Source organism: Haemaphysalis longicornis, unplaced genomic scaffold (assembly GCF_048455015.1).
Source record: "Haemaphysalis longicornis isolate Haplotype H1 unplaced genomic scaffold, Haemaphysalis longicornis Haplotype H1 scaffold_3, whole genome shotgun sequence".
In the NCBI taxonomy this organism is placed as follows: Eukaryota; Metazoa; Arthropoda; class Arachnida; order Ixodida; family Ixodidae; genus Haemaphysalis; species Haemaphysalis longicornis.
In genome coordinates this window covers 192,003,528-192,025,830 of record NW_027526335.1, presented here as the reverse complement: position 1 = coordinate 192,025,830, position 22,303 = coordinate 192,003,528, and the positions used below count along the sequence as shown (strand labels likewise).

At 47.2% G+C, this 22,303-nt stretch overlaps 1 protein-coding gene across 2 annotated transcripts in view; it reads left to right on the top strand.

Moving 5' to 3' along the window:
• Positions 1–6,128: 6,128 nt before the first annotated feature.
• The window catches only part of LOC144175904 (phosphatidylinositol 4-phosphate 3-kinase C2 domain-containing subunit alpha-like), a 37,173-nt gene continuing 20,998 nt past the window's right edge, over positions 6,129–22,303 (top strand). The window contains exon 1 of one of the 2 annotated variants that reach the window (XM_077704971.1): positions 6,129–7,104. Coding sequence is in view for 1 of the 2 variants with exons in the window: in XM_077704970.1 (XP_077561096.1) it covers positions 12,356–12,371 (16 nt within the window). In the remaining variant the exon portion in view is untranslated. Of the gene's footprint in view, positions 7,105–12,176; positions 12,372–22,303 lie in introns of those variants that run through there. The other variant, XM_077704970.1, reaches the window with a different exon arrangement.

The window sequence follows — 22,303 nt, the reverse complement described above, 5'->3', positions numbered from 1 at the left end:
CGATGGCGGCCGACGCACGGTGGGGGCCTCCATGGTGGGGGCGCTTAGGTCGGCGGCGCCTTACAGCGGCTACGCTGGATTCCTGCGATGTCGCTCACGCTGCTGCTGCTGTTGTTCCTGGGCGGGGCGCGGTGCCGCCCGCGTCGGCGGCTGCGGCGCAGCCGTAGTGAGGTCTTCTCTGCGCAGCATGGATAACCGGAGTGACGTCATCACGGCGGCGCGTGGAAAAGGGTCGCGCAACTCTTAGCTCCCAGCGGGAGCTATATACAGGAACTCTACTCGCGACTACCACCCGGCGTCCCCTGCGCAAGTTCGTCAGCCCAAGCGTACCCACTTGGGGAGATTGGCCAAGTCTGCGGCCACCGTTCGGCAGTTAAAAAAAATAGTAGTGGCTTAGCTCTGCTATGCCAGGATATACGCAGCGTGAGCTAATGTTCAGCAATCCAGTCCAATCCAGTCCAGTCCAGTCCAGTCCAGTCAAGTCCAGTCTAATTCAGTCCAGTCCAGTCCAGTCCAGTCACTGCACCTCGGGCATGCTCAGCACGGCTCTTCACGAGCCACGCGAAACGGCTATCAAGCGACTCCGGTGCAGCGTCAGACTTGGCTACTGCGCAATTGAGGTGCACACCTGGGCACGCGCCGGCGCCAGTGCGTCTGCCGCGGCTATGACGCAACACAATCCACTTTAATCCAATCCAATCCAAATCCAATGTAATCCAAGCCAAGCCAAGCCAAGTCAATCCAATGTCCCTCGCGCTTGCGCAGAACAGCCTTTCACTGCACACGCGAAACTGCTCAACCTCGGCCAGTGTAGCTTACGCTACAAAAAACGAAGAAAATGCCGAGAGCTCGTGTGTGCGTGCCTCGTGGCGACCGCCAAGCGTCTCCTGCACACGTTCGTCAAGCAGCATATCCACTTCGGCAGATTTCCAACATGGGCAAAAAAAAAAAATACTCCAGCGTTCACCGTAATCGTGGCAACACTTGCTCTTAACGAGAAAGACACGCCCTTTCATAGTGATGTCCAACGATTATCTCTTCAAAAAAAATGAAAGAAGCTCAAACTTTTAGGAACAATGATGGAGTAAAGGCCGTTGCGGCAGCGAAGAAGAAGCAAATCGACTGCAATCGTGGACTTAAACCTTTAAGACGATTGTAAAGGTTGCGTTCAGCTTCGCTACCTTCAAGACTTGCGCGCTATTTTGTGAGCTTCTGTCATTTTTTTATGGCTTCGATCTGTTTCCTGTGCATTGCGTCGCTGCTCGTTCCTGGAACCGGAACGGAGTTGATGACGGTGGTGAATTTCGCTGCCTACCTGTCAGTCGTTTGGCTGCGTTGTTTTGCTCCTCTTAAATGTGGTATACTGGAGTCGACGGTCCCCGTTCCTTCAGCTCGTTCTATGGAGCGTCACGTGCTATGGAACGCTCCCCCGACACGCGGGTTAGGAGGCAGTTCATGGCTTCCGACGCCGACGACTGCGCCAACACTGACACCGGCTTTTTCGTTCACTTGGCCATTCAGTGCTTTTGCAATAAAATAATGTTTTCCCTGTAAACCCAAGCGTCTGAATGTGCTCATCCGCTTTTACGGCTCTCCTGCACTACCCTAAAGACGCCATGCAGGAAAGCGATAAGGTCGACTGAGATCTGTAAATATTTTCTCCCGTTCAGCTGTAGCAGTGTTATAGCGTATAAATTATGGCGCGAAAACGGAATTCATTTGCGCGACGTTCGTACCATATACAGAAAGTGCACTACACTTTTTTCACTGGTTGGGAAATTTGTTACGGCGGTGTTCAATAGTTGTCTTCGTGGGACATCGGCTGTATTTGGACATAGAGATAAAGAGGAAGCTTTAAAGAACGCTGAAGAGGTTAGCCACATGAACGGCGATGCTTGCTACTTCAGACGGGGGCGAGCATAGTGAGGCTAAAAAAAAAGGGGGGTAGAAGTACATAGAAATAATGACTATAAGGGAGAATAAAATGAAATAAATAATGAGCGTAGAAAAAAATACAATATTAGGATAAATACATGACTTAACCGTTATAGCACCTCGGCCAGTCCTGAGTCAGTCAACAAAGTCAAAAGAGCTTCTGTCTCTAGCGCCGCGTCAGCATGATTACGCCATGGGCCGAGAAGGCGACTAACTTTTAAGGCGTTTCCTCGCAGCAGTCGTACAAGAGTTCTTTTTGCTGTTTCTCGTTCTGTAGAATATTGTGGACGGTAGCACAAGATGCCTCATCTACTTTCTTGTAGAGCACACCAACAACAAAGGTGAATCCGCGGAGCCTATTTTAAATAAAAAGCTACAAGTAAAAGCAACATTTAGACGTAATCGGTGCAAGACACAGTTTGTTTGGATAGGCCTACGTTTCAATTCCTTGAAGTGTGAGATATGAACATGTAAACTGAAAATACGGGTTGGCAACAAATATTTCCCGATGAGCTCTCACAGCTTGTAAAGGACCAAAACGTATATTCGGAACAGGCTAAGATGGGCAATAGCTCAGTACGGTATCACTCCGCCTAAGCAACGGACCCGGATCTCAACGGGGGCGCGCGTTTTGAAAGGCTTTGTGCTTTGGGTGCGTGATATCGTCTGCCTTTACTCACGTAATTTATTTGTCATCGCTGCAGTAGTTTATAAGCATATTAAGTCCAAAAAATCGCGAAGACGGCTTGTTCCATGGATGTGTGATGAATGGCCACGCGAGAGATTGACCGCGCAGTTTAGACAGCGAAGATGACTAGGAAGAGGAGCCGCGCGTGAGCGGTCACGGAAGCCAAAAAATTCATTACTTATCCGTACCTTCAACCGCCTTGTGCCTCCCCATTTACGCGACATCCGGCTCATCTGGGTCCCAGGGCACAGGGGCCTATGGCTCAATGAAACAGCTGACTCTTTGGCCGGTTCAGCTTTAGATGGCCCTACGGTGGACCTCAGCCATACCCCATTTCTCCTGGCGCGAGCAAGGTTCCGCAGATATCTACGACTAGGGATGACACAGGAAAGTACTATCACAGGCTTGGATGACTATGCCCATCTTGCTCACACTTGGAATGCGAGATTTTGCGAGTCCCGCCAGTGTGAGGTCACTTTAACCAGTATCAGATGCAGAATACCGCAGCTTAATTTTTATTTGCATCGCGCTGGTCTCACCTCCTCCGGTCTTTGTGCTGCTTGCGGTGAAATTGAAACAATTGAACACTTTTTCCTGTACTGCCGCGGTTTTTCTTTCATTCGGAAACGGTATCTAGCCGCACCAATTCAACGTATTGGCCTTCCTGGCCGGTGCTTCTTTCGTTCGGGGCCACATCCCTGGGGTTTTGCCATAGAGGGATTATTGCGGCCATTCACGCGTACATATCAGAGACCACACGAATGTCCTGCTAACTCGGTCAAAATGTTTTAGCCTTTTCTTCCAAAAATTACATCATTCACTGATTCATTCCTTAGACTTATTATATAATTCGGTAACCGTCTCCCCAATTCCTACAGGCTGATTATATAGGGTCATGAGGTGGGCGTTTTAGCCCCAAAAAGCCACTCCGTTTCTTGGCCAATCCCCCACGTGGGTATGTGCCACTAGAAAAGGATCAACAACAACAACAAAAGAAGCTGGAACGAAAACGGCTGGAAGCCAAGAGGTGGAAGAGGGCGCGGTTACGTGAGAACTACCCCGTGGGACGCCTGGTCCACGGGACACCTTGAAGAAGACCATCGCTACCCTCCGCCAAGGCTCGACAGCGCGTCTGGGCGCCGTCATCGTGGGGCTGGTCCGCCGATTGCTGCCGCTCCGGGCTGGCTGCTGTGCGCCGCCGTTCCTGCAGAGCGGCTAGAAACGCGGCGCGACGGAACGTGAGCTGACTTGCCTATTGGGCATACTGCTCTCGGGACCTTCCGAACTGCCAGATGATATTGAGCATCTGCAGACTGTGTTGTGCCTTTCCCCATCGTCTATTACACTCCCGTCGTGTGCTTGTCCTTCACCTAGTTAAATATATTGCTACGTGGTGACAAGGCAAATATGAGACGAGTAGTGGACGATGGAGCAGCGATGTATTTACATGGACGACCTATGTACGAGCGGCCATGACAGCTCGAGCTGAGCCCGTGCAAGACACTGCTTCATCGTCGTCGACGTGGATCCCCTGGAGCTATGCGCCAGCGTACCCTTCTGCTCGCGTCCGTAGCAATATCTGGAACGTGTTAAACAGCGTCCGTATCCGCCTGCGTGGTCCTTGGCCCATTTATAACAGGATGTTCATAGTATTCCCAGTAACGCACTACTTGCGCCGCGCGGAGTAACATCCGGCTGCGGTGATGAGGCACAGCGGAAACTCCCGTTGCCGTTTTTAAGTTGTGCCCGAGTATAGTAGGACCTCGCTCTTAAATAGTAGGTTAATGCCACCTGTTTCGGCAGTGTCAGGAGTTGCGTTGTTGTGATGGTTTCTTCGAGTTGAGCCAAAATACAGACAAAACATGACAATTAGGAAAGCTTCTAGGGTCCTGACACATTTGAGAAATTGTTATGAATGTCAGTTAAATCCAATTTATTTTTTCGGAAGCATCGAAATATGCATATTATTCGAAATTTCGCCCTCCCAAACCCTCATCAAACACGCTAGCTTTCATTTTTTTTATTGCGAAAAACTGCGCGAAGCATGTGGGGAGTGCTAGAAAGTCACTGTGTCTGAGAGACGTTTCTGGCGGCTGTTGTGTGCAGTCCAATGAATGCATCGAGGATTGTCAAAATAGAAATGCGTGCCATAAAAAATGGAGGGCTTGAATTTAATTGCTGTAAAATGCAGTAAAATGTTTTAATAAAAATCTTCTATCAGCAATATTTCGACGTCATCTGCCATCATGTGTACTATCACCGGAGAAACCAGCGCTATGCACGAGTATTTTTCATTATTTGTCGCAGCAGTGGCTGGATTGAAACGCCACTGATTTTTTTTTGTCTGTTTCCGCAATTGTTAGTGACTTTCCTCCATAACTAACAATTGTTAGCAAAATTATTCTCGCATTGTTCGTCGCAGCTACCCCTCCTTGTCTTTTATATTAACGATAATTATATCAGGCTTTATCATTTTCAGGCTTATCCCCATCTTCAACGGTTCTAGTTCACACTGAGTATCCACATAGAATATTGCAACGTTTCTAGAACTGCACAGTCGTACTGCTCAAAATAATGCAAAGGGCGGTGATCATAATTTAACAGATGTTATCTTTATGTGACTCCTGTAGTTTTGTAAATTTGAGCATTCATGGTGATGGTATGCCCGCGCGGACGTGCCAACAAAGGTGACGTCTGCTCTCCGAGGCGATGAGAGGAGACGTACACGTCATAATATGCAAAACCAAAAAAAAATTCACGCATCTCCACGAAGTGAATCATGACGAGTGGGCGAAGCACTGGGGATCGTTCTTGGCATGTGAGTGACAACGCGTGTGTACAGCAAATACTATTCCAATCCAACCAAGTAAATACAATTATTGGATCCAGTGAATATCCAGTAAATATAGTAAATACAACAGTAAATACAATACAATTCAATTTAATCCAACCCAATTCAATCCAATCCAATGCTCCTCGCGCATGCGCAACACTGTAGACGGACGCCAAGCCCCGGACAAAGCGAGGTCCTATAGGTGTTATAACACGGAAAGGCGGGCTAGTTGGTTTGACATCTTAACGGTAACTTCTGCGCACTCGATACGGGGACACGGGGACACAGTTGTTAGTCTGCGCTTGTCTTCGTGTCATCTTTTTCTGTGTCCCTGTATCGAGTGCGCAAAAGTTACCGTTAAGGTCCTAAGGTGCTTCGCCCCTAAAACGGGCCCCTAAAAACCGGCTTCAATGCTTCCAATTCACGTGTCTATATAGTCGCAGGGCAGAACACTGAAACTTCCGGCGCCTCTCACAAGGACGGCCGCGTTCGCAGAGACGTTGTTTTCACTCGGCCTGCGCGCGTCCTCGGAGCTGCTTGATTTTGCCGCCCCGCCTCCTTTCTCGCTCCTTCCCCCTCGGCGACCCCCTCTCCTAATCGCTGCTTCCGTTTCCGTTTCCTCCGAGACGCTGCTAACGCTGCTGCCGCGTGGATCCTGCGTGCGCGTGCGTGACGCCGGCAGACGCGGATAAGCTCCAGCCGCGCGCGCGGAGGCGGACGCCCGCTGTTGCAAGTCGCCGCGCGCGGAGGGATGTTTACATTGCGTCCACCGAACGCGCCTGCTTTACCGCTGTGTGTACCGTTCTGGGAAAAGCGGGCTCGACCGGGGTGCAAGTTCGCCTCTGGGACTTTCGTCGACCGCGTGCCGGTCTTCGGGGTGTCTTCGTCGTCCAAAACTGTGTCGGCGACTTCCAAGACCCAAGACCTCACCGGGTCCTGGAAACGTACCGGTGAATGAGACTCCCTTTAGCGGACAGCTACGCGAAGACGCCACCTTGCCGCCCTTTGATCTACATCGAAACTGCAGCGGCTTTAGGTGTGTTGTTCGATCCTTGCAACACTCTGTCTTTTTAGTGAGGTCCCAGTGCGGCAGTGCTGACCTCACCTCGAGGAGAAAAGCGCTATGGTGCGATTGGTGCCTCGGCCTTGACCATCCGTGCCCGCGCGGCTGCGACTTCATTTGATGACAAGACCGTGCCTCTGTTTCTGGTGTCTCTAGCAAACACCAGCCCGTGATCTTGGCGCCAGAGCTGACGATGGATTCTGCCCATGTTTGTGTGTGAAATGCTCCCTTTGTGTCAGCGCGGATGCGTGTCTCCGCCGGTGAGATTCAAGTAGCGCATGCGCGTTGCACGAAGAAACGATTCGTGCTGCAACACCGTCCCACCTTCGAGCCTTCAACCCTACGTGCTTCGTGTGCATCGAGTAATCCCGTCTCACTGCGGCACGTCGGGAGCGAAGTGCGACGACGCACGGCAAAACCCGGAGGAAGCAAATAACCCGCCTTTTTTGCCGCCATTTTAGTTTTGCTCGAAACGTTTATAGTCAGATCCTGCTCTCATCAAAAAGTGAAAACACGCGTACGCGCCCACTACAGAGAAACGCCTACGTTCTTCTCGACCGAAAAAGGAAATAAAGCGTGGCTCAGGTAAGCATTTCATGTTGCGGATAGCTATACGGTACTGAGCAAGAATGTTTCGCGCCTTTATTACGGTTTGCATGGAAATGCAAGTGTCAGATGATCACTTCTCAGGAGTCAGGATAGCCGTTAGGAATCTATTCAGAATTTCAAACTTTTAAAGCGAAAGCTTTCTTAGTGGGACCGATGCAATCATGGCAAAAAAACAAATGCATTTCACCACACACCAGTTGGTCTACAAAAAAGCTCTAGTAAGATCTCTGGACACACAGCGTGTGCGTGAAACCGGCTTCCATTGTGTCAAAAAGGTTACTTTTAAAATCGGGGAAAAAAGAACGGTTCCGGATGAAACAATATACGCATTGATCACACAGAAGGAGAACAATAGTATGCCTTTATCTCATAATAAACCATGTATCGGTATACATTTAGAAGGTCCGTACATGCGTTTACTTAGTGCGCGAAAAATACTCTTATGGGTTTGTTCTTCGCTTGCGATTTGGGTCTTTGAAGGGTTGACGGTCGATTGGACGCACTTTTCAGCGTAGGTTAGGCGCACTTTTAGCTTTCGCGCTTCTCTGAACTATCTTTAGGAAAGGATGCTAGTTTAAAAAAAAAAGCTTCAAGAGGAGTTACCGTAACCATAGTAAGCCTTGCAGGGTGCAGGGACAACGTGCAATCTACAGAACGACCACACTCCGTAAAAGTGTTATACGTATACGGTTTCGAATATGAGGTTGCAGTTAGTATGTGCAGCATCCACTCTACCTGGAAGCACTTAGCAACCTCTCCTAACTCACAGAACTGAGAAAGCACGGTTGATCTACCTCGACAAGTTTTGCGCGTGCGGGTTGAAGCCACATTCGTGAAGCCTCCCGTATTTTGTAGCCTCTAAATCGCTTGCGAAGCAGAGGGTGGATTTGACGGCCTGGCGTTAGGCCTAACTCCACGATTTGAGGTCATAATTTCGTCAACAGGCAACCGCCGCTCGACGTGTAATCGTTGATTGGCATGCCGTAAGGATCAACTTAGCTCCCTCTGCAAACATAGGACGGTAGGCCTAACGTCACGCTTTGAGGTCTATTAGAACAAGCACTAGTTCTATGTCAGGCTACGGGCACCGGTTGTCGCCGTAAGGTCTTAAAGCGAAACGTTAGGCTTAAGCCCCGGCTTATACCCGACAGTTGCTGCTGCTGTTATTCCAGCGCAATGATACATATACCATACAGAAGGACGTAACAGGGGTGATGTATTGGACAACGGTTTATAAGGAGCCCCTCGTTAATTACAATGCGAGAGGTACGAGGCTCGACGACAGCAAATTTATGCAAGCGTTCACGTTTTTTTTATTCAGGCACCCTAAATCCTCTTGCGGACATTGAATGGGGGGGGGGAGGGGGGGGGTTTAACAGCAAGATAATTAAAACATTGAAATACAATTGGAAGAGACGAGATATCAGAACATCCTAGTAGAGATTACATTACACAACAAAAACAGAAAAAAAGATGAAAGCACACTCAGTGCAACAAGTACAAAACGTGCAAATGTATAACTCGCAGTCTTGTACCCAGCACAAAATTTTATTTGCACTAGGCATGAGCACCTATAGCCTGCGCTTCAAATGGCTAACAGACAAGTAGTTCGCAGAAATAGGAGCAATTTCTTTGGCAGCCTCTTCTAACGGTAAATACCTAGAAAGAGCTGGGATTGTTGAAGAAGATTTGTCCTCGCAAACACGAGGGCGCGCGACTTTGAAGGGATGCTGGAGACGCGGAAAAATTTGGTGTGGAGGTTGATGAGAAATGCAGTACCTGACGACGGGATATGTGACCCTGTGGAAGTGAGAGAGCAGTTCCAGCAGACGTCGTTTTCCTAGAGTGGCTAACTGGACGGATTCTTTGATAGCCGTGATGCTGGGTATTCTGTGGTAGTTCTCAGTGATGAGGCGCGCTGCTTTGTTTTGTAATCATTCAAGCTTGTTTATTGGGTGTGTCTGGCTTGCGTTCCGTATTATGGAAGCGTATTATACCGTTGAACAAACTAGAGCTGTCTGTATAAGCTAATGCTTAATCGACTGGTTTGCTAAATACAAATTGCACAATGAATACATGTGTTTTATTAGCCTTGGAAATTATTTCATCACTGTGATGATTCTGTGTGACGTTCGAAGTTAAATGGGCGCCCACATATGTAAACATAATTACATTTTCTATGCACATGTTATCCATGGAATGCGAACTCAAATGAACGTTACTAGCTTTATTAAATGCAATTCTTTTTGTTTTAAAAACGTAAAATACCATTTTTCATTGCTCGCACCAAAGAAAATTTTTGTTTAGGTTGGCCTGGTAAATATTAGCACCTTAAGAGGCATTAATTTTTCTATAGAGAACGCAATCACTCGCAAATAGTAGAACGGCTTAACAGTTACCGATGTCATTTATCTAAATGCGAAATAAAGTTGGTCCTATTACGGACCCCGATTTCTTACGGAAATAAATTGGGATTGATAGTTAAAAAACTTCGTATACACAATTAATTTCACTGTGTATGTTAAGACGACTAAATTTCACCAATAGGCAATGGGCAACTTTTTCAAATGCTTTCTTGAAGTAAATGAGTATGGCATCCATTTTTAGTGAGTCGTGAACAGCGTGCCGAACATCAGCAGTGAGTACAAATATTTCTGTTTCACAAGAGCGTTATGCTGAAATCCATGCTGACTATTTAAGAAAAATTTGTGTAACATTAGATGTTTTTTTTAAACTGCGGAACGTATTACATGTTAAAGTAATGTACCTGGAATACTAGTCAAGGAGATCGGTCTACAATTAGATGGGATTGATGGGTCACTTGATTTGTATATTGGAGTGGTACAACCTGTGTGCTTACTCTAAAGGTTACCTAGGTACTACAAACCTAAGTGTTTCAGAAAATACTACTGAAATGACGTTGCCTTGTTAAGTAACTCAGGGGAGGAATTGCAAAGCGTGCTTACCGCACTGGACAAACAGAGTAGAACCGTTGGCCTGAAAATTAATATGCAGAAAACTAAAGTAATGATCAGTAACCGCGGGAGAGCACAGCGGTTTGAGAAAGGTGGCGAGGCAGTGGAAGTAGTAAGCGAATATATCTACTTAGGCCAAGTTGTGATCCCGGATCCCAACCATGACGCAGATATATTTAGAAGGATAAGAATGGGGTGGGGTGCATATGGCAGACATTCTCAGATAATGAATGGCAGCCTACCATTGTCCTTGAAGAAGAAAGTGTATGACAGCTGCATCTTACCGGTACTCACCTACGGGGCAGAAACTTGGAGGCTAACTAAGAGGGTTCAACTTAAATTGAGAACGACTCAGCGGGCAATGGAGCGGAAATGATAGGTGTAACATTAAGGGGCAAGAAGAGAGCGGAGTGGGTCAGGGAACAAACGTGTATTAAGGGCATATTAGTAGAAATTAAGAATAAGAAATGGGCGTGGGCAGGGCATGTAATTCGAAGGCAAGATAACCATTGGTCATTGAGGGTAACCGAGTGGATCCCTAGAGAAGGCAAGCGTTGTAGGGGGCGGCAGAAAGTTAGATGGGCAAATGAGATCAAGAAATTTGCGGGGATAAATTGGCCGCAGTTAGCACATGACCGGGGTAATTGGAAAATAATGGGAGAGGCCTTTGCCCTGCAGTGGGCGTAGATAGGCTGGTGATGATGGTGATGATGACTGTCGTTATTACCTATCACCACGACCATTTTTACTCCCTTAGATCAGGGACCTAGTACACTAGTACACTGAGGTACTAGTACTCAGGTACTTTTTAGCGAGTACGGAACGTACTCGCGCCCACGTTAATAATATTTTGTTCAAGAACATGGACATACGGCGACCACAAATAACTTATTTTTGTTCTCTTTTATGTTAGATGCGCTGCACCATTACAACGTACATACTACTACTGCTTGTTTATCTGCATTTATGCCCCTGTACTAAAGAACGTAGGGCATATCAGAGCTTGGTTGCGCACTGGGGTTAGGCTATCATGTCTTTAGAATTTCGAGCAAGTAAACCAGAGAGCCACGTTTTTTAACTGTTACAGTTTAGCAGTGAAGTACGCTTGTTGATGTGCAGCGCACTTTGATAGCGCATTCCAGAATGGAGCGCACATTCGTCCTCACTTTCCCAACAAACTCGTCACTGCCGCATTCGAAGAGAACAGTATAAGGAGTAGTTACTTACAAACCTTATCACTCCTCGTAACTCGCGTATTCAAAGAATATCGTTGAATATTGTCGCAGAGAGAGAGAGAGAGAGAGAGAGAGAGAGAGAGAGAGAGAGAGAGAGAGAGAGAGAGAGTAAAAGTTCATTCAAAGGAGATGAGGTCGTCCTGACAGACTGACCTTCGGCCTATTACTTCCCACTGAGGCAAGGGTAGGAGCGACAAAAAGACAAAAAGAGAAAGGAATGAATATAGAGGGATGAATGCATTACGAATGACTTCGGACAATTTTAATGCGGTATAGTGTGTGAGCGCGAAGTGCACATTCCGATGCAGCCATTTAGTCTGTTCTCTTTCACCGAAGCACACCTACCAAAAATGAGGCTGGCTGCCGAACCGAGAGCAAATACAACGAGGTTCTGCAAATAAAGTCTCCGCAAGCGCAACGCCCGTCGCTCGTAAAGTCGCCGTTCGGTCCAGGAATTCCCCTCTTTTGACGGTCAAAACTACAAATTCAAGGTCGCCCTTCTCAGCTCGTATCCTCCCGTTCAACACATCCAGAAGAGTGCAGCCAGTCTGCTCGTCACTACCGAGAAGCAACAATGTTCCACATTGCGCTAAACGGATAAACGAGGCTTAGCTAGCGAAGCTTCTTTTGGCCAATGCGTTGAAAATATGGTGTTACAAAGTGGTCACTGATGAGGCAAGAGGACAAACGGAAAAGAGCATTAGCATGCTCCGAGCGTTCAGGGGTCTTACGTTTGGAGGTGACGGTCATGTAGACTCCGGGCTGCTTATCGGGCGCGGGCAACAACGGGTCCAGCAGCGATAACGGCGGCGTTCGGCTATCAGCAGCTCGCATTGTTTGGGCAGACGTGCGCAGACTCCCATTTCAGAAGTACGTTCTCCGGGCTCGTACGTGTGCGTGCGGGCAGGATGCTCGCTTTATGGCGATGACGACACAGTGGCTCAGTGAGTAGCTCACGTCCCGGCGGGTCTGTGGATTGCTTCTGAAGTGTTGCGGACCGGGACGACGGACGGCAACATGACGCGACGCAACGGTAATCTTCCCTGCTCGTCGTTTCGTAGTCCGTTGCTTGCTTGTATACCGTTATCCCGAAACCTCCCGGTCTTCCTGTGGAAGCAAGGAAGCGTGTGAACCGGCACCTCGACCCTGTCTTTTTGCCAGGCTGGTTGGCAACCGCGATCGTAAATAAACAGCCTTGCCCTGGTTCTTTTTGTTTTGGCATTTCAGCCGCGAAAGCGAAAAAGTGCCGTAAGCTTGTTACCCGTTCATCAGAATAGTTCGCTTAGGAGTGAGTCATCCGGCTGCTTAAAAGGTGGATTTAAACTGCCCCGCTCTAAACAGCAAACAGCAGCCGCTGATACGCCTTCGGGTGGATGAAGCTTATGATCACTGAAGGCGGATCTCCGAAAAATTGCGACCAATTATCTCGATTTACGCTATTATAACGATTACAGGAGGAACTTTCGTGGATTCCGCATTATTGTGGCAATGAAGGGCGTTACACGTTTCGCCATTTTCCGTATTTTTTTTGTATTTTTGTATTTTTTAGTTTTTCAAAATTTCGTGCGACCGATTATCTCCGTTTACGATATATATTGTAGTGATTACAGGGAGAACTTCCGCGATATCTGCATTTTTGTGGAAATGCAGAGCGTTATACTATCCTGGCTGTGGGGGTACTCAGCAAAGAATGCTACGCATTGAAAGACCCAGCGTCGGTTAAAACAGAATCCAGTATTGCTGCGTACTTGCCGTAAGGCGATGCAGACAGCAGTCAGGCTGCTTTAACCGCACAGCGGAATCGAAAATTTCCCGTATGCGCGCATCTCTGTCTGTTAACTACCAGTAATTTACCTCAGTACCTTTGGATTTTTTATATCGCCGTGAATATGCCGTACCCCACTTGTGTCCGTTAAAAGAAGCGCGCAGTTCAAATGGCTAGTTCACCTCTCTCTCTAGGCTCTGCTCGTATATGTACGTCGATGTGTTTGTCGGTATGGATTTCTCGCCGGTAGGCGCTTGGCTTGGCTACCTTATGCGCTTGGCTCTTAATTAACCACGAACTTGGTCACAAAACTGAGCCTACTGAACCAGAGCTGTGAAGGTTTGCCGCCACATACCCCTGTTTGACAGCCGTAGCGGTTGGGGTATTTTTGCTTGATTAGACGTCTGCTTTACAAGCTCCTGGAAAGAAAAGAAGCCTAGTCGCGTTAAGTTCGACCAATAAGTTCAAGAAGGTAACAATATTCGAGACACTGTACTTTGACACTAGCATCTTCTCTGTGCTGATTTTCTTGACGCGGTTGCCCCAGTCACTGGTTTGGCTGCGCAAGAGTGTCTGCCATCTCTCCAACGCCTGCACGTTATCTCACTATGCAGTGATTTTCTTGACGCGCTGTTCTTCCAGAGGAAACCAACGTTGACTTGGATGCGCAAGTTGATTTTGCTGTACCAGTTCTCCAACGCCCGCATGCGTTATCTCTCTCTACAGTGATTTTTGTGCTACTGGTGCCCCAGAAACGACGTTCGTGCTCCGCCCACTCTCTATCACGTGGGGGCGCTCCCACCCGCATCACAAAGCACCGCCCTCAAATAAGCTGATTGAAAACAGCTGCTTTGCGTGTCACGCGGCCGAAGATAAAGTGCATCACCTTGATAGAAGGAGAAGCAACAGCAAGTTTTGCGGGGCGCATGTGGCTGATAAAACACAAACTCGATCACGATTCCTTACTTCTTTCGTTCCTTCATTTTGTTCTGGCACTGCTTTACGCCTTCACGCGGTATTTCTCACATTTCGCGGGTTTTCTTTATCAGCCAAAATAAATGAGTACGCAATTAGTACGTCGCTGAAAATACCGCAGCTAGATGTCCCTTGTGGGTATCTACAAGTGCCTCATTGACACTTTAATGACTGGGACAGTACTTTTCGAGTTGTATAAATAATTATGATTACCTAACTCAATTCCATTAACGAAAAATTACTGGCCGCTACTTAACTGTACTGGAAACATTATGCACTAGGTTTTCTTCGAGTAGCGCCATAATTTTTTAAAAGTATTGGTGCATGATAGTCGGGGCAATGTGTATTTATTCCGACTGCACGAACACACAATAAAGTTTTACAACAACAACAACACTGGCAGGTAATTGGTCAAGAAACTACGAGTAAACGTACCTCTTCGTTTCAATTACCTTCAGGCAGTAACCAGAACTTTCAGATAGCACATATCATCGAATGAGATGGACCAGGAAATTAAGCGTGCTCCTACGATGTGGTATGCCAACGAAATATATGAAACAACGTCCTAAAATTCTCCTTCCGAGAGGAAATCCCCTAAACGAAACGTATTAAACCGCATTTATTCAAAAGCAGCTCCAAAGCGCGTATTTGAGCGTCAGATCTTCAGCTCTCCGCTTCAGGCCACCTTGAGTGACCGCCCTGCCCATTTCCCTCGTTTTGTATGCGAAACCCATACAGCAGGCTGAATCACCCAGAACCTTGGTTTCGCGGTAGGTAACAGAAAGTCGCCGAATAGAGACGATTTACGTGGGGCTTATGTGAACCTTATGGGGCTACTTCATAGCGCGACGTCACAAAAATTCGGTGGAGATGGCACCGGTAGAGACTGAACTTGAAAATTACAAAAAGGGGATCGTAAAAAAATTGACGCAGCTTGCCCCAGTGGTGCAAGGGTGGAGAAAATTTCCCCGCATTTCCCCGAGGGGAAGAATGTGAAAGTGCGAATGCAGGAGTTGAATTTGCGCGGTTCGGTAATGTTCGCGAAAGAGAGATCACACACACACACACACACAACTACAAAGAAAGAAAGGTGCATTTATTCACAGACACCTATTTGTGTTGTCGTTGTACTTGATTGCTAGAGCGGATCTCAGCTTTCGTGTCAGTACTCCTTTAAGCGGGTGCATTAGCCCTTCTCACGCCCGATTCCTGGCCAATCCCCCACGTGTGTATGTGCCATGTCAGCGGCCAGGCAGCGCGCGCCCATCTCCCCCCGTTGCCAAGGAAGACGAGGAGATTCCTGGCCAATCTCCCACGTGGGTATGTGCCATGTCAGCGGCCAGGCAGCGCGCGCCCATCTCCCCCCGTTGCCAAGGAAGACGAGGAGCGCGCGCACCCGCAGCTGTTGCTATGTGGACGGACGGCGGTCAACGGAATTCAGGGTCGCTTATAAAGTGCATTCGCACTTAAAAAAGCAGATCTGGCGGCGCCTCTTCCTTCATCAGAGACCCGGCTGTTGCATCATCATCATCATCAGCAGCAGCAGCAGCAGCTCAATATACTCTCATGTACGGTATCACCGGTATCACTCCGTCAAAGCGACGGACCAGGATGTCAACGGGCGCGCGCGTTGTGAACGGAAATTGCTACGAATGCGTGATATCGTCTGCCTTCTCTTACGTAGTCTGTCGTTGGTGCAGTAATTTGTAAGCATATTAAGTCCAACAAATCACGCAAACGGCTCGTGCCACGTTCAAAATATTCCGAGTAACGCCCTAATTGCGCCGCGTGGAGTAAAATACGGTTGCGGTGATGAGGCACAGCGGCCACTTCCGTTGCCGTTCTTCCGTTGTACCCGGGCGTCTACTGCAGGACGAATGCATCTTTCCCATCGACCTCCAACCGCTCCTGCCCTGCGCTGCTCCATTCCATTCTCTGCGTCCGAATTTCTTTAATTAATCCCTCCATCGAGTAAGTGACCCACCCTCTTTTTAGATGCGAAACATCTCATGCTCGGGGCTGTGTACTTCGCTCTCCCGTTGTCGTTGTCCACCGTCCGCACTCTACTGCGCATGCGCGTCTCTCCAGCCCCGTCAGCGTTTGGGCTGACGTCAGCGCAGTCCACTATAAAAAGAAATAGTTAGGCGGCGCCCGGTTTCGAACGCATGACTCTCTGGCCGCAACGGGAGGTACGTGGCGCTCTTCCCACTGCGCTACAAACCGAGACGGGAGCATGTGCTACGAACGCGCCTTATGTCCTTCACTCATTCAAACTACGTCAAGAAGCTACAGATACAACGAAGGCACGCGAAGCTGAACGTCAACCGAAACGACGAACTGAAAACTAATGGGAACTTCAGTCGACCCCATGGCTGCTTCGCATACTACTCAGGGTTCCCTACCGGAATATTGTGCAATTTTTTTCTAGACCGGCCTCTCGGTGTCCAGTCTGCCACCCTGATGGTCCGCCGATTGTCATTTCGCCTAATTATGAGGCCGGCCCAACTCCATTTCTTTTTCTTTATTTGAGTGATAATATCTTCTACTCAAGTTTGTTCTATGATACAGGAAACTCGTTTCCCGTCTCTAAGTCTCACTCCGATCATTATTGGGACGACCTAAGTTTGCTTTCAAGTGGTTTTTTAGTAAGGCGCCAAGTTTCCGCTCCGTATGTCACCACCTGACGTATATTTCTGAACTTGTTGCTGAAAGTTCTGTATGAATGGCAGGCCCGGATTGTTTCGTCCGCAGGCTTTTACATCTCTCTTTCAAAGTGGACCGCGTTAGCACTCGCTGGAACCCACGGCCGCGTCCAAAGCCAACGTCCGCTCTACAAACCCAAAGGAAATGCTGTGCGCCCGGAATGCGATGTGATAGGCATGCTGAGCCACCAAGATCAACAAAGTCGTATTTCTGAAAAAAAAAAAAAAAACTGTGGCATTTGTACATAGTGGGTATGATTCGCTTGTCCAACCACCTGACTGGTTCCATCTTTTCAACGCTTTTGTGTGCCTGAATTCTGATGTATTTGGGAGTTTCCTAACTTGAGTGTATTCTTTTGTTTGCTTGACCATATAGTCCTCGTACTGCCACGTCTGAGTATATTCTCCCATGTAATGAAGAAAAAAAAGATGATAGCTCAATCAGATAGACGCCGGTATCATAACGCGAGGCACCCAGGTTCGATTCTAACCGCGGGAAGCGTTTTCATTTTATTTTAAAGACGATAGTCTTTCTTGGGCTACTTAAAGCCAGAAATTTTGGTCTGTCTGTATGTCTGTCTGTCCGTCTGTCTGTCTGTGACTCGATTCAGCCACCCGGCCAAAGCAAAACAATGCCTGCGCAATAGTCTTATATAGTCACAGCTAAATCTACCCGTCTATGTCCGGTGTAATGTTCATACTTGTGAACATTGTTGAAGAAGAACAAGGCATTACGCAAATATGAGACAACAAATCAATACAAAAGTGATATTTGCAGTGTTCCTTTATAAAAAATCAAACATGCTTGACTTTTGCGAAATTAAATACTTCATCAACTGCAGAAAAAGAATTCACTCCGCCGTCGCCTGCTGTCGCCCGCGCCACTATAGCTTCTGGCGCCATTTTAAGAAATCAACCGGCAACAGACACGCAAGGTTCCACTAGATAGGTTCCACGTTCTGCTTGCAACGCACGTGGAGTGGGGAAACGCGGTTCTATAAACGCTGAAGTAGGGCGCCTCGATTAACGCTCGTCTTCGCCGTACGGCAGCGTTCGCATCGAGACACCCGGTTTGGAGCAGTGGAACGCGGGAAATTTAAAATGATTTAAGCACACCTTTGGCGTCTTAACCTTGGGAGGAGCGCGACGCAAGAGGAACAACATGAGAGGTGAGCGGGAAAGCGAATGGAGGCATTTACTTCGCAAAAGCCGATAAAGATCTTTTGACGGCATTTGCAACGAAAGGAGCAGATACGCGGCCAATTTTTTCAGTTGGCTACACACGTTATTGTTCCCCACAGCTGCTAACCCGTGCCCCTCAAGCATTTAAGGTGGCCCCGTGGCTAGGTTGCCGGTTTCACGGTGTCACGGTTCCGGGTTTGGTTCTCTGGACCTCCCTAGCCACATTTTTAAAGCGACACTTTAGTGTCCCCGCTGATACCGTTGTGCGCGAATGCATCCTGCAAGAAAGCCAACTTTTTCTGACGACGATGATGAATGATCGTGGGTGAAGTGAAAAAAAAAAAAAACCTCCCCGTGGCCGGAATCTAACCTCCTGGCTCTCTGTCGTTATGAAGCCAGCGTCTATCCGATTGTTCCATTTCGACATGGTCGAAGCGAACGCCAAGGAGCAGATACCGGTTCGCGCCGTACACCCCAAACCCAAACGTTAGGCCTTATATATCAGGAGTGCATACCTGAGAGTTGCTGTGATGCACATATACTCGCAGTGCGGGATTGGCCGACCAAAGAACCCATCACGAGAAAGCTTCACGTTCAACCATCGTCGTTGCTATACGCAGAGGTGCGTGAGTTTTTCCTTGAAACATCGCGGTTTTCTGTCAACGACGGACGCATTTGTGTCGGCCTAAACTGCTCCGCTGTTAAAATAAAATACAAGCACCACAAGAAAAAAGAAAACAGAAGTTATCAACGGTAACATAACAAAAAACCTGATGGTGCACTCTTGCAATAGCAGGCAATTTCAATTGCGGTGCCTTCCCATCTGTAAGCAAGGCTCTATGGTTGTTTTTATACGTGATGTTTATAGCTCTGAGATGGAGTTCAGTGGAGTGCTCCTGTGGTAATGCTATTGAACAGAAAATACAGGCAAGCATTATTAATAATGTTTTATTATTCTTTGTTTAGAAGGGGTGACTCAGCATTAAAAGAGACCAAGCATTTTTCATAAAAATGAGCACTAATTTTATGGTCCACACACTGCGAATTATAACAGGTCTCCTCAATTTGGCTGCACTTCCTGCACTAGTTCACAAAAGTTTCGTGCAAGTTCAGCGCCAGTTCTTTTAGTGCGAGTGCAGCCATACACTAGCGCTTTGCGTGCAGCGGCCGAATCGAGGGCAAAAGTGCACAAACGTCGTCTGCTGCGGTCCGTGTTTGCACGCTCGCGTTTTTTTTTTTTTTTGAAATGGCGTCACCCTGCACTCACCTTGTGTTTCGTACACAAATGCACTGTCTTGCTGCACGTGATGACCATTCTCGTCTAAAACGGTCAACGCTGTCGTTTCTACTCCGTTTACTGACTCAAGTATCATGCTGGAGCCGTCTGCAACGATTCGCACCACAAAACGCGCCAAAGCACTCTGCACATTACACGAGACGAGAACTCGCACAGAGGCTAGTGCAGAAGTGTAGAAGAACTCCTGCAGCACATCGTCCAATCGAGGGCCGAAGTGCAGGAGGCGCTAGCTGTACTTGAAAATCGAGTGCGAGAGTGTTGCACCGCCTCAACTGGTGCAGAAAGTGTAGCCAAATCGAGGAGACCAGCTTTTTAAACAACTTACTGGTGTCGAGTAGCTCAGCGGGTCAGACGCTATTGTAGCGACGTGAGCGTTACAATAAACAGAACATATTGTAAGAAACTCGAGCCGTGATAAATTCCTCAAAATTACGTGGATGTTAAAAGCGAAAATTTGCAACCAATACGCAGTCACGGTTCAGTTGTCGTTCTCTACGACGGCAATGGGTTTATTCGCCGAACTGATACCACTGAGAGGACTGTGCATAAAGAAATGACTGTGTAGCGAACAGACACTGCAGCATGAGGTGTATGCGAATGGCAGTCGTGGTTCATTAACGCTGAATTATGTAAAAGGCGTGCACGAACGGCGTGCACGAACTCGTTATGGCGGACACACATTCTGCTAATTGTAGTAACTTTAGTTTTGATAATTACATTCTGATGCAAAACCAATATTGCGCAACACCTTTCACTGGGGAGAGAGAGAGAGAGAGAGAGAGAGAGAGAGAGAGAGAGAGAGAGAGAGAGAGAGAGAGAGAGAGAGAGAGAGAGAGAGAGAGAGAGAGAGAGAGAGAGAGAGAGAGAGAGAGAGAGAGAGAGAAATGTGACTCAAGTGACGAGAAACACTAATTGGCTTGACAGGATCCTCAAGTTCCGAAGAGTCAGTTTAGGAAGTCTCCGGCTACGAACGGAAGGCAGCGTGCAGACGGTGGCAGCAAGAAGATCACGGAGTTCTTCCCGTTTAGTGGACACCTAATCCGCGCGCGGTTGCACCGCTTCCGGCACAGCACGGCTTGCGCAAAGCGGATCGGGGCACAAAGAAAAACGCCGGGGAAGGTACACCGTTAACGCTGCCGGCTGTTCACCGAAGCCCGCGGACGATGCTGCAATCACCGTCACTATTTATAGGTCCATTGTACTTCCCCCACTGCACGAATTAGGCACTTCCCGCCTTGAGTGGTGAATTTATTTCGATTAGGGCTGGGCAAATGGTAGAAACGTTTTATTGATCAAGTAATGGTGTACATGTGATTGATCTTCTTACTCAGTTAGTCGGTTTAACTAACGCCTACACGCCTAGAAACCAAGGAAGCAGCCATTGACAAGTAAAATAAAGATGCGCATGAAAGATTATCTTCGAGTGGCTAGAAATTGCGCACATATACATGGAGAACAAAGCAGTTAAAGAAATGATCCTTTTTTTTCAGTATAATATAAGAAAAGATCTGCGGTAATTTAAACAATTGTCAACTAATACGTAGCATTCTCAAGCCGGTTGTCTAGTGTGTGAGGTCTTTACACGCAAATATGGCGATGAGTAGCGAACGACGTAAGATTATATTTTATTATGAAGTTTTCTTTTGTTTCGTTTCGCCAGTGATGTCAATGTATACCGGCACCTTTACTTCGCTAATTTTTTTCCCCGAACCTGCAAGACGTACTGCAGAGTTGGTCGGTTTACGCTGGTTTTTATTCGTACTTTCAACGTTGTTTTGCGTACCTTTCTAATTAAGTCTGTTTTTTTTTTTGGAGGACGTGTATAAGATAAAAATATTTTTAATTTTGTCAGATTTTTTGTGAAAAATTTATTGCTCTATTTTTCTCAATTTTTGGTTTTTCACAATTCTGTGCGACAAATTGACTCCACTTACGATATGATTTAGGTTAAAGGTTTTAAAGGTATTACTACTGCGAAATATGCATTTTTGTAGAAATTCAGGGCGTTACACGGTCCTTGCTGTGGAGGTACCCGGCAAAGAATGCTACGCATTCGAAAAAGGCTGCGAACCGGTAACAGCAAAAATTATGAACGTGATGCATATAACGGACTGTGTAATGTAAACCTGGGAGCGAGTAAAACGAAGTACAATCAATGTTGTTGATGGTGTTAATGTTAATGTTAATGTTGATGGTGTTCGGTTCAAATGAGTTTTTAGGTCCCCTTATGTCACGATGAATAATGTGTGTGCTTAAATCTGGCATAGTTATGCTGATGATTCTGTTCTTTATAATATGCAAGAGCCAATGGATAGAAGCATAATTTTTTTGCTTTTAATTAACCCACCTCATCGAATAACGGGCGTAAGGGGAAGTCACACAGCATGTTACAAATTGTCCGAACTGTTCTTTCTGTCCGACCTCTTCTCCCAGTGTAGCCTGGTGGCCAGCGCAGGCCTGGGTATCCGGGACTAGAGGAGACGCCCCAAGGCGGTTGCCCAGACAGCACCACCTAAGGCTCGCCCTAATAAAGATTCCTCCTCCTCCTCCTCCTCCTCCTCCTCCTCCTCCTCTGAAGGGAATGTATCTGCGCATGTTGAGCAGGCCGTTCTCATGGGTAGACCACAATAGTGAAATGAGATAAAAATGAAGTGTTGTAAAATTGGCGGATAATCTTAGCAGGCAAATATTCAAGGCAGAAAACGATGCTTGCAGCTTGGGAAAGCTTGCTGCGACGAGGTTTGCATGACTTTTCTAAAACATAATCCAATGAAACAAAGTGCCTTGTATTCTAACTTAATTAGCCGTTTTTCAAACAAATGATTCAGTTGTAATATCAGAATTGCAGGTACTACTATTTCGAATTTCTTCCCGTCAAGAAAGAGAGAGAGAAACAACTTTCGCAGCGAGCAGCATTGCTTGTCCCACTCGCATTAACTTTTAGGCCTGCTATAAAAACATTACTATTGTTTCTAGCTTAGACCTAGCAATTGACACTGTGATAGAAATACAATATGATATAAGAAGCGAGGGGTTTTTATCGG